Source organism: Ptychodera flava, chromosome 16 (assembly GCF_041260155.1).
Source record: "Ptychodera flava strain L36383 chromosome 16, AS_Pfla_20210202, whole genome shotgun sequence".
Lineage (NCBI taxonomy): Eukaryota > Metazoa > Hemichordata > Enteropneusta > Ptychoderidae > Ptychodera > Ptychodera flava.
Window position 1 is genome coordinate 21,941,156 of NC_091943.1, and position 12,828 is coordinate 21,953,983.

A 12,828-nucleotide genomic window follows, 5' to 3' on the forward strand; every position below is an offset into this window, starting at 1 on the left:
CAGTCTATATATAGCTGAAGCACGCTGAAGCAAACACCGAACTTGAACATAAGGATTTCACTACCTCACTGAATGTGCAATTATTCGGCCCCGAATCAAGTTGCTTGAAAAGTGAGTGAAGTAATCATAGGTACTTCCAAGGACTGGAGAAAAAAGTGGCACGAACAAACATACCACAGAATTATTGGCGGTGACAATCAGTTTAAATCGTCACAAGGCGCGATTTTAACACTTTCACCGCGGGAGGGCGCATTCTGCGCCAACGGCCAGACTGCGGGAGGCGCGTAAACGCGCCAAGAACGTACGCGTTTATATGCGTTCGATATACGTTGGCTTTGTTTGATCTACATCATGTTTGTTGACTATTTCCTCAAGCCTAGCGTAGTGTACGAGGTAGAGGTCAAACCTAAATGAGCATGTGCGCCAAATTTGTAAACAAATGCTGCCATATTCGATCATTTCTCGGCCGTGATTTGTAAGGATCGTGTGACCAGTTGTTGTTTTTCTTTCAGAGGGTATTTAAAAATGGTGGTGTGGGCACAGTTTAACACCCACTAAGCCCTTGAGCATGTTTTTCTAGACGCTAATAGTGTAATTGTCACTGATCGTGAAACTGTACTCGACGGAGATAGCGGAAGTCAAATTTCAAATTACAACTCTAATACCGAACTTGAATATGTTCCCAAACCAGTTGAGCAAAGACAATGATCGCAAGCAAGACAGGAAGGTAGGCAAGCTGAGCATGCTGAGAGAAAAGTGCGACAAAGGGCCGGTGACTGACATCACAAACGTTGATGGGGTATCCTGTGGATGTTGTACGACATCAATCTATCAATGACAATTACGCATCGAACTGCTACCAGTATATAAGCTTATATATAATATAGCTCTCTTTTGAATGTCAGATGATACCTGTTGTTCGACTTTGAACTTGTAATAAATATGCATATTAATCTCATTTATGTCGAATATGTTTTAGACTATGTATTCCCCTACTGAATTTGAGTTGATAAAACGTAAGTAGTAATTTTTAAAGTGTTTCGCTGAGAAAAATACATTTATATATATTGAAATAACAAAAAATGCAACATTTTTTGATTTTTTTGTTAAATCCAATATGGCCGCCATGATCACGTGATCTTCCAGGTGTGTCACATGACCTTTTGTGCATTTTTATGATGCTCTGTCATATTACAATACTCACTGAAAAAATTGTTCCGAATACTGTAATAATTACAAAGATATAGCACATGCATGTAAATCAATATTTATAAGGCCATATTTCCATAGAAAACTACGCACAGGAATGCACGTATAGAAATTAATTACGCAGTGAAAGTGTTAAAAGAACGTATGACTTTTCGCAGCAGTCTATATGCTTCTAAGACTGACCCAAAGCACGAAATATCATACTACCACTATTTTAAAATCCTGATATCCCAAACTCCCATTAAAGACCATTGCCACGCACAACTCATCATGAACGAGGTATATTGTGTGCTTTCGACCGTGCCTAAAATAAACACAATACAATGTGCGCTTGCTGTTCGAGTTCTGCATCCCATTGTGGTCGGCAGTCGATGCAGCAGTGGTGATCCCTTCAAGTATGGATTTGCAAAATGTAGACTTTCCAAATCTCAACTGTAAACTACGATAAAGGAGGGGGACTCTAAACACATAAAGAACTAGTGCATAGTTTCACTAATAGACATAGGTTCCAAAATAACATTAAGCGTCTCGCAAACCAGGTAAAACAGGTCCTCCTTACCTCCATCCCTCCTTTACTAAATAGATTAATTGCTAACAAAGTCTTTTTGCGAAGGGAAACATAGACGACTATGTAAGATGCATCGAGGAAATTTAAAGGTCGTCCTACACTGAAAAACATGTTTCGAAAGGGATACTGTTAGCAATTGACTTTGAAAAGCTTTTGATTCTCCCGAACGGGAAAACATCATGGAATGTGTTTCCCCTTCGTGGCTGTAGACCCGTATTTAAACAACGGTTTACAACGAATTGAGAATTTTAAGATCTCTGTACCTCTGTGACAAACAGTAATTTCATTACTGCAAACAAGTAAATATACTAATTTGATTAAGTTTTTGTCAGCGAGATCCTTTGTCACTCTACCTCTTCATTCATGGTTAGAGTTTTTTTCTTATTTAATGTAATATAGGATATGACTGATAAGAATGTAACTTTTACGTATTCGTTGCCTTTCAAAATAGCAAAAAATACTCGGGTACTTCAATTTTAAATCATATACCCTATTTTGTACACGAACCATGACGTATTCAAAAACGAATCTTGACAAAAACTCTCTGATCCTTCCGTAAAAGCAATGACGAAACAGCAAGCCATTTATTGTACAATCGAAGTTCTGTGACATCTCCTAGAACGAATGATATAATTTCTAGAAATCGTCGCTTTGTTTTTTGTGAGACTAATCCTTCGTGATGTACGCTTTGAAGCCACAAGTCCCACATTTATTTATAATCATTCTAATTAAAGTAAAACAATTTAATTACGCAGTGAAATTGAATTACAGGAAACCATCCCTTGCTTTGTATTTGAATTCGAAATTGGTTGGAAATAAGACAATACAGAGATATATTGTTGTAAATAAATTAAAATACGTCAACGATAAACTATAATGTAGAACTGCCCTTTACCAACAAGCATAGTAAATCTTTAATGCTAGCAATAAACATCTGCAAATACAAAAACAAAATTGCACAGAAAGTCAATAAGCCAAAATCCCGTTATAAACTAATGAACGAAATACTGCACCCTGAGTTAAAATAGTTCTGTAAGTTAATCTCCAGAAGATCAGGCAATGACCTTTAAACATTAATCACGAAATGAAGAAACGCTTAACGGTATTAAGACAGTCACCCCTCAAGAGCAAGACCCGGACATTTTCCTTCTAAACGTTAGTGCCAGGGGTAGAGGTACTGTCCTCCAAATTACAGGGTGTCAATATATTGTGTCGTTTGATGTTTCTTTAGCGTTCAATATATTTATGAAATGCTGGTTGGAAATAAGCTAAATATATATTGTTAGATGTGGTAGAAATGTAGCGTATGCAAATCCTTTTTATAACTTTCGTCGAGGTGATTAATTACATCTAAAGAATGGATGGCAAATTCTAAAGTGTGGATTTAGAACTTGGTATTTAACAAATGAAAACTTGTTGCAATGGCGAATGTTAATATCTAAATATATGTTTTTAATCGACAACTCTCTTTTCCTTTTATGTGTGATGTTTATTCTTTACGTGATCGAATCGTCCATGCCACAGGTACAAAACATGATTGATGTGCAAGACAGCAAACCCTTTTACAGAAGGGTTGGACTAAAATAAAATGAATCACGTGATCGCCAATTTTTTCATATTAGAGAGTAAGGGATCACGGACATCACTCGTCTGTGGACAGGTAACGTCGAAGATGAGAGCGGTTCTTCTAATTGCAGTCTGTAAGGTATGATTTTACGTTATTATTTTACTTGCCATGAAGCCTCGCTGGATTTTCAGACTCTTTTATATGGCATTAATAGATTTGTTTACCTTACACTATAGCAAAAAGTAACAAAATATGAAATTAATTGTTTTCACACTAATGATACAGGTCCCAGCAACATGAATGTTCGGCAGGAACTTTGTTTCCACTTGTCAATTCCTTAAAGTATTATGTTAATGATATGCAACAAGGACAGTTTGTTTTTAAGCTTATCGTTTTTTAAAGTTAGAGTGGAGATAGAATAATTTGCCAAATCTGAAATACCGGAACTTTTCTGCGAACATGAAAGAAATATAGATCTGAAGGTTTATGCATTCATGTTTGTCACATCAATCGACGTTGTTTACTCTCTACTATTTTGCGTCGACATGCTGTTTACTGTCACACACACCTCATACTCGCTTGCTCACTACTCTATTTCTCCCAGTCTGTCTAGAATTGTTTCAATCTTTGTACTTATTCGTTTTCATTTGCTTTTATGTTTGATTCATCCTTTTCTTTCTTATGGTTTTATCGTCTTTCTTTGTGTTGGTCTTTCCTTTCTGTCTGTTATTCTGTCTTCGCCTACAATGGACGTGCCTGCCTTCCGGCCAACTGTTCTGTCATGCATTTTACGTGATCTTGTTTTTGGACAACCTGATGATAGAGACCTATTTTCTGTTTCTGCTTGTGCTTACCTCAGGTCATTGCCTACAGTGATGCACTGCATCGTCGTGCGACTCATGGTAAGTACCTCATGTTACACGATCGAATAAGATGTCACAAAATAGTGCTGATAAGAGTGACAGATTCAAAAGTGAGTTTTCAGGATATCTACAACATAAATATTGTCGACGGCCTTCCATGCCACTGGCCATGTCTCTTTGTCAGAAATGCAGAAGAATAAGTAATGTTACCAATAACTTTGTACGAAATAGATACTGGAAAGCCGTAGTTAGAAACTGTTCTCGTCGTCGTCATTTTCTTTCTATAAATGATTACGTAATGAATATACCAATCAGATTATCAAGTGTGTTATCAAGTGTGTTTTCAAGTGAAAGCACAGATCTAGCTAGTTTTGTAGTATTGTAAAACAGTTATTCATAGTTTCTTCAAAGACTACAATGTTTAATGAATCAACATTTCGGTGAAATTCCAAAATCCGCTTTCTTGAACACACATTCACTGGTAACCCCCTAGTCTAATCAAGATATCAATATCAATAATCAAATGTTTATGAATACAAATTTTTTTTTAGTTTTGTATTGGAAAAAAATGTTCATAGTTTCCTCATCGGCTACAATGTAGAGTGAATCAACATTATATTCGTGAAATTCCAAAATCAAAATTCTTTCACACACATGAATTTGTAACCACCCTAGTCTAATCAACTACATTGATATCAGCATACTGTTATTTGTTGGAAAAAACAGAAAAAGCTTTGTCCCTCACATTTTAATAGAGCGAGGCTAAATTAACATTGCAAGTTGAATGCCTAAAGTCGCCTATTATTTCGAAGTAATAGGTTCTTTTTAAATGTTGAACCTATACAATTGGTTCAGTCGCAACCACAACAGTACGCTAAATGTTCGTCAAATGATAAATTTGAAGGTGCTGCATTGATCGGCGTAAGTTCTGCAAACAAGCTCATGACAAGAGATTCTGGTTATGGCGGAGATTGGGCAAAGGTTCAGGGAAGCTGCTGTGTGACGAGCATTGCCGTTATGCAAGACGGATCTCTAATTGGGATCGGTGATGATAATCAACTTTATTCAAAGCAATCTGTTGATTCTGGAAGCTGGACAGGCCCTGTCGAAAAGAGCTGTTGCGTCCAGGATGTTGCAGTAATGCCAGATGGTACCATCCTTGGAGTTACCACTCAGGGCAAGTTGAATACAAGGCCTGACCTCACTAGTGACTGGACCAAAGTTAAGAAGAGTACAGGCGCGGTACGTGTGGACGTCTATTCAGATGGAAGAATCTTGGGCGTTTCAGACTCCGGCTCTCTGAAAATAAGAGACGGAGTTGATGGAACATGGGAGCGCATTGACAGTAAAGACTTCCATGCAGCAGATGTGTCGGTACAACCAGATGGAACCATCCTCGGTATATCAAAAGATAGCTGTGGCGTATATGTGTATGATGACGTAACTGCTACTTGGAGTACAGAATTGCCAGACAGCCAGTGTGTGATAGACATCGTATCCCCAGGAAACCTAGGTATTAGCAGAAATAAACAATCTTATACTTCACGACTTAGCTTGCTTATTTTTTGATTCCGTGAAGAGATAGGGTATTTATGATATTTCTTTATAAGCCCGTTTTAACATTATTCAACAATTTTATCAGTGGAATATATCGTGTACAATCTCTTATAAATAATTTTAACGGTGAAACTATTCAAATTCATGCCTGAAACCACTGAAAAGATGACTTTGCGATAGGGGATACAATATTCACGACAAAACAGCTAGAATAGCATGGCTTTAATCAAGGCAAAATATGTGGACAAAGAAAGCATCCCACAGCAATCATTAGTGACTCAGGAGCCAATATAGTAAAAGTGACGTCATAAGCAAATGCTCCAAAAACTACTTTAGCTCGTATCTAAAGCAATGTCTTAGATATCTTTCGTTAATGCCTATACCAGTGCAAGTTGTTGAACGATTTTTGACTATCAATTTACAAAAGCGTGTTCAGGAAATACTTCCGTCAACTCCTTTAATGGCATTAAAGAACCAAAATAAAATGATATTGAATGTGTAAACTATTACGTGTGTTACTATATTTTCAGCTCGCTTTATTGTACTAAATCATTCGAATGTACTTTGTTTCACAGCCAACTTGTACAAACCGAAAACAACAGCTGCACCGACAGAGGCACCTGAACCTCCTAAACCGATAACACTTACCCCGGAGCCACCTGCACCACAGACAGACGCACCATTGCCTCCACAGCCAGAGGGATCCGGTAAAGTCATATTGCATTCCTATGTTGCTTAATACTACAGGAGCAATCTTGCTTGTATACAAAATTTAGCTCACTGAGGTTACTGTACGCCCTTCTGTAAAACTATTACCTATTTTCACTATGTGTTCGAAATGAATGTGAAGGGATTAACAACATATATATCTGTATCACTAGGCACTGTAACTAAATGTTCCAGCCTATGACGTACATTTCTGTGGGAAAAGGCAACTTTCACTGGTGTACGATTTCCACATGTCATTTATCGAGGTAGTTAACTGAAGCAAGAAGTCAAACAAGTAACTCGTAAATGCAATATTTTACCATCAGAGTGAAACACTAGATCTAGAGCAAAATCTTTTACCTCATCATTACTACCTTTCAGATGTAGAGCTAGCAATTGAAATACACACAATATCCGATGGCTTTAAACAAGGTAAATATATTTCTAGCGATGATGCCCCTAAAGGTTCACTGTGCGGTAGAAGAAACAACATGCAAAGATGTTGCCAGTTGAGGTGTATGACAAACCACAGTTAAATAAATTATCTAAGGTTCGCATCAATGGACGTGAGCAACAACTGCTTATTTCGACTTTTCTCTCTTTGCATTATCAGGATTGATATACGGCGTTGGGACAGACAATCAAATATGGAAACGAAATGACATCGAAGGCACATGGGAAGGACCGATTCAAAATACATGTTGTGTTACCGCAATGACAACTCTCGTCGATGGTACTATTGTTGGTGTGGGCACTGATACACAACTGTGGACAAAAGCAAATGAAGACGCTGCCTGGGTTGGACCCATTGCCAACAGCTGCTGTGTGTCCGATGTCACTGTCATGTCTGATGGCACACTGGTTGGTATAGGAATGGGCTCCAATATCTGGACTCGTCCTGGAATCCAGGGAACATGGAGTCTTGTCGCCAACAGCTGTTGTGTCCAATCTATATCACCACTCCCTTCTGGTGGTATACTGGGCGTTGGTATGAGTGGTAAACTATGGACCAGACCGGGCATTGATGGTGTCTGGACCAAAGTAGATGACGATGGTGTTGTCACGGATGTGTCAGTCAGCAGCGATGGTACAGTCATTGGTATTGGTACAACATGCGGAATGTGGTACCGGCCAACTTATGATTCAGGCGATTGGTTAGGCGAGGTTGCTGATAGTCGTTGTGTCAAATCTATTTCCTACACAAAGTCAGGTTGGCCTCTTTACATTTCTGCAATTTTAAAGAAATTCTATACCTTTGCGTTCATGGTTTATCCTATTGATTAACTTCATGGAAAGGTGTATAGCAGGAATCAACTCAATGCAAACAAAATAGTAATATGCCAAAATCCCCAATTTATTCAAAATCCCAAATGCTAGAAGTCGGGAAACAATTACATACGTCTTTTTTGAATGGTTGCTCAGTTTAGTAAATGTGCACAATAGTTTACTTAATCCAAGTTGTACTTTGCACAGCCTCTAACACTTGCACTCTGTTTTTCTTCCCAATTTCTATACGTGTAAACTTGTGTAAACAGCGCCAGTAGTCCCACCAGCACCGGCTGTAGGTAGGTATTTCTGAGATTACATTTTTATCAATGAATCTCAAAAGATTTGCAATCCAATGATTTACTTCCAATATTTGTGTGTGTAATCATTCCAATGACATGATACGAATAATTAGCAACCTTCCGCCGTGACGGCAATTCTATAGTAAGAAATCAACTGAGATAAAATGGTTAATTTGATGATACTACACTTTTGAAGGGGCGTCTATGTTATACAAAAATGACAAGGCCCTTAATTATACTGGTCAAGAAACTTATTCATTATAAACTTAATCTTCTTTCACAGAATCATAAACTATAAAAATATGCCTACAGCCAACTGTACTAACTAATTAAGTCACTAATTCATATGACAGAAATGGCATTGAATGCACGATTATTGGAAGATTATATAGAGTAAACTAAGCAGATAATGAGACAGAACATATAAATCATCATTCAATTTCCTTCCTTTCTTATTATTTTAGGAGCAATATATGGTGTTGGAACGGACAATCAAATATGGAAACGGAATGACATCGAAGGCACATGGGAAGGACCAATCCAAAATACATGTTGTGTTACCGCAATGACAACTCTCGTCGATGGTACTATTGTTGGTGTGGGCACTGATACACAACTGTGGACAAAAGCAAATGAAGACGCTGCCTGGGTTGGACCCATTGCCAACAGCTGCTGTGTGACAGATGTCACTGTCATGTCTGATGGCACACTGGTTGGTATAGGAATGGGCTCCAATATCTGGACTCGTCCTGGAATCCAGGGAACATGGAGTCTTGTCGCCAACAGCTGTTGTGTCCAATCTATATCACCACTCCCTTCTGGTGGTATACTGGGCGTTGGTATGAGTGGTAAACTATGGACCAGACCGGGCGTTGATGGTGTCTGGACCAAAGTAGATGACGATGGTGTTGTCACTGATGTGTCAGTCAGCAGCGATGGTACAGTCATTGGTATTGGTACAACATGCGGAATGTGGTACCGGCCAACGTATAATTCCGGCGATTGGTTAGGCGAGGTTGCTGATAGTCGTTGTGTCAAATCTATTTCCTACAAAAAGTCAGGTTGGTCTCTTTACACTTCTAATATTTTAAAGAAATTCTACACCTTTGTGTTCATGGTTTATCCTATTGATTTACTTCATGGAACGATGTATAGCAGGAATCATCTCAATGCAAAAAATAGTAATATGCTAAATACCCAATGTATTCAAAATCCCAAATGCTAGAAATCGGAATTCAAGATGTATTATGAATGGTTGCTCATTTTAGTTTGTGTGCACAATAGTTTGCTTAATCCAAGTTGTACTTGGCGCAGCCTCTAACACTTTCGCTCTGTTTTCTTCCGAATTTCCAAACGTGACAACTTGTATAAACAGCGCTAGTAGTCCCACCAGCACCGGCTGTAGGTAGGTATTTGTCAGATTACATTTTTATCAGTTTAGAAACAAACTGAGATAATGGCTGACGACAAATATATCAAAAATGATTAAGAGGTCGGTAATGAGGATATTCAGAAACAAGTCACAGCAAAATTAGTAACAATTTATTTGTCTTGTGAATCTGGAACTTAGAAGAGTCCTTTTGGTGATTATTTTCAACCATTACCTGTTGCATATTACTAAATAAAAATAATGTTAGCGGTTACGCCAATGTAGACGTTTACTTGACCGTGAAGTTAATCGAAAAATGGTTAAGGTGATGATACTACTCTTTTGAAGGGGGATGTCTACGTTATACAGAAATAATATGGCCCTTAATTACACTGGTCAAGAAAACACGCTCACTTTTTAAAGCGTATTCATTATAAGGCCAAACAAAAAAAAAATGTACTGTTCCGATAACCCGACCTACCCTACTTCTTACCTGCCCACCCTAAACTTTTTAGAGCTACGTAAACACGGAAGTAAAAACAAAGAAAGAAAAAACCCGTAAAATAAAGCAAGCGTTCATTACTTGGAATTTGACTTTTGCTTAAACGAGGATGACTTTTATGTTTTTTTTCCTTTTATATGTATGATACATTTTCTGGAAATGTTGTGGCTAGTATTTGACCGCTCTGAACCCCTGAAAAATGCATATTCAAAAATAAAAATATTTGGAAAAAATCCTGCCGACCTACTTACCCTATTTTTGAAAACCATGTTATCTGATCAGCACAATTTATTTATTTTTTTGGCTAAACATAATCTTCTTCCGCATAATCACAAAACTATACAAATATGTCTACAGCCAACTATACTAACAGACTAATTCACTTATTCAAATGAGGGAAATGACATTAGTTACAGGATTATTGGAAAGATTGCATATAGTACTCTAAGCAGATGATGTAAGAGACTAGAGGAATCGTCATTCACTTTCCTTCCTTAACGATTATTTTAGGAGCAATATATGGTGTTGGAACGGACAATCAAATATGGAAACGAAATGACATCGAAGGCACATGGGAAGGACCGATTCAAAATACATGTTGTGTTACCGCAATGACAACTCTCGTCGATGGTACTATTGTTGGTGTGGGCACTGATACTCAACTGTGGACAAAAGCAAATGAAGACGCTGCCTGGGTTGGACCCATTGCCAACAGCTGCTGTGTGTCCGATGTCACTGTCATGTCAGATGGCACACTGGTTGGTATAGGAATGGGCTCCAATATCTGGACTCGTCCTGGAATCCAGGGAACATGGAGTCTTGTCGCCAACAGCTGTTGTGTCCAATCTATATCACCACTCCCTTCTGGTGGTATACTGGGCGTTGGTATGAGTGGTAAACTGTGGACCAGACCGGGCATTGATGGTGTCTGGACCAAAGTAGATGACGATGGTGTTGTCACTGATGTGTCAGTCAGTAGTGATGGTACAGTCATTGGTATTGGCACAACATGTGGAATGTGGTACCGGCCAACCTATGATTCCGGTGATTGGTTAGGCGAGGTTGCTGATAGTCGATGTGTCAAATCTCTATCCTACATTAAGTAAAGAGAACAAATACATGTCTTTATCATGATATCATACCTTTTCTTTATTACATGATAGCATCTGTAATGAATAGTTATTCACGAAACACTGAGTATTGTATTTTTGACGTAATTGTTTTCTCTAGATGTGTTGCAGAGAAGTGTTTAATTTGGTAAGATCGTAATTAACTGAAAAAAATAGTCATTGGTATATTTTAAAATTAGTCATATAATAGTCAGGTTCTTTTGAGCTGAATGTTATTGTAACTATTCGTTTCAAATTTTATCTTTTAGACAACCTTTGTGCTAGCTTTAATCTATCATTCAAAACAACAACATAAACTCTAATGTTTTAGCTCCGTGGGGCAACGATGATGATACATTTATGAAGATATTCACCACGAAGATATATTTGTTGATGCAGTCAAGAGTTGAGGTTTGGCATCAAAATGTATTGATAGGTTATGTATTGTATTGTATTGCATTGGTACGTAACGGTATTGTATTAATAGGATGTGTTTACCCTTTGCCTATTGGAAATAAAACAATATTCTACAAACAGGTCATTTGCATTTAAGTGAACTATAAGTAACATCAAACTCACAACATTTCAGAATAATCTTTGATTAGGTTAGCGTGCGACTTTCCATTGATCATGGTTTACAGTATTATCTTTGAATGGTTCACAGACAGACTTCACTCTTCTTTCATGGTTCAAAGACAAGACTTCACGCCTCTTTCAAACGTAGCCACTTCCTCGTTGGCGTTAACAATTGGAACAAGGCGGACTTAAATTTGTTTACGAAATTGGCATTTCCTGCTGAAAACAATTGATGACCCATACATAATTTCTTAACGAAATTGTTGCGACTTTATCTTTATGAAAAAGTTAGCAAAAATGAATGATTTGATATGTAGATTCATGTTTGTATCTCATATAGCGTTTACCTTTTAACGCACACACACAGATAAATTATCTTCACATTAACTTGACCTATTAGTGACCTCTGCATAAGTTACTGACTGACTAGTTATATGCAAAGGACTTGTGTTACAGATTTTAAGTTTTTACAGAATTACAAACTGAGTAATCAAGTAATGACAGTTACTGCTGATGACTTGGCAATCATTACATACTTTTGGACTGTTACGAAGTTGTGTAGGAGAATTGTACCTTGACCTGTCCCGGGGACCTGTCTCACCTAGTGACTGGACGAAATTTGCAAAGAGATGTTATGCAATGTTTGCAGATTTAATCATGATAATCATTGCAATAAACAGTAGAGAGATATTGTCTATCCAAAGGAACACTCAGTTGAGTAGAATGAAGTGGGAATGCTGTTGAAGGACTGCCATTGAACCACAGTGGAGGGACTGTGATTGAACAAACAACATTTGTACTACATAACTGCCAAAGTATCTATCTCTGAGGACAATCTATTGTGTGTCTGGATACTTCTAGCAATAAACCCTGTGTTAGGCGTGTAACATTTACAGGTCTGCAGAGTATTCGTGTCACCGCCGAAAGCTTGGTGGTCAAGATGGACCACCCAAAATAGAATCTGGTGGTGGAAATGAGATAAAAAGTGGTCTTTTGACTCTTGACCACCGTTATTTCCAACCCCGACACTGGTATTGCTTCACAGAACAATCACATATCTGTCAGATCAATATCAGGTAATCTGTAGCAGATTTCATCAACTTAAGCACACTTTCAGAGTTAAATCACTAATTCCAAAACTTTATTTAATATGCAAATGAGTTTATTGAATTATTAACTTGACATAGGTCAATGCTTCATTGGAAAGTTAGATATCTACCAGATCAACATCT

General features: G+C 37.8%; 1 protein-coding gene across 1 annotated transcript; it reads left to right on the top strand.

Moving 5' to 3' along the window:
- The first annotated feature begins 3,342 nt into the window (after positions 1-3,342).
- On the top strand, positions 3,343-12,495 carry LOC139114310 (uncharacterized). The gene is made up of 9 exons (XM_070675938.1): positions 3,343-3,482; positions 4,204-4,246; positions 5,112-5,720; positions 6,340-6,471; positions 7,086-7,682; positions 8,008-8,037; positions 8,505-9,101; positions 9,416-9,445; positions 10,422-12,495. Exons 1-9 carry the CDS (start codon positions 3,366-3,368, stop codon positions 11,015-11,017), a joined length of 2,751 nt encoding a protein of 916 aa, XP_070532039.1. The 5' UTR covers positions 3,343-3,365; the 3' UTR covers positions 11,018-12,495.
- The last annotated feature ends 333 nt before the right edge of the window (positions 12,496-12,828 follow it).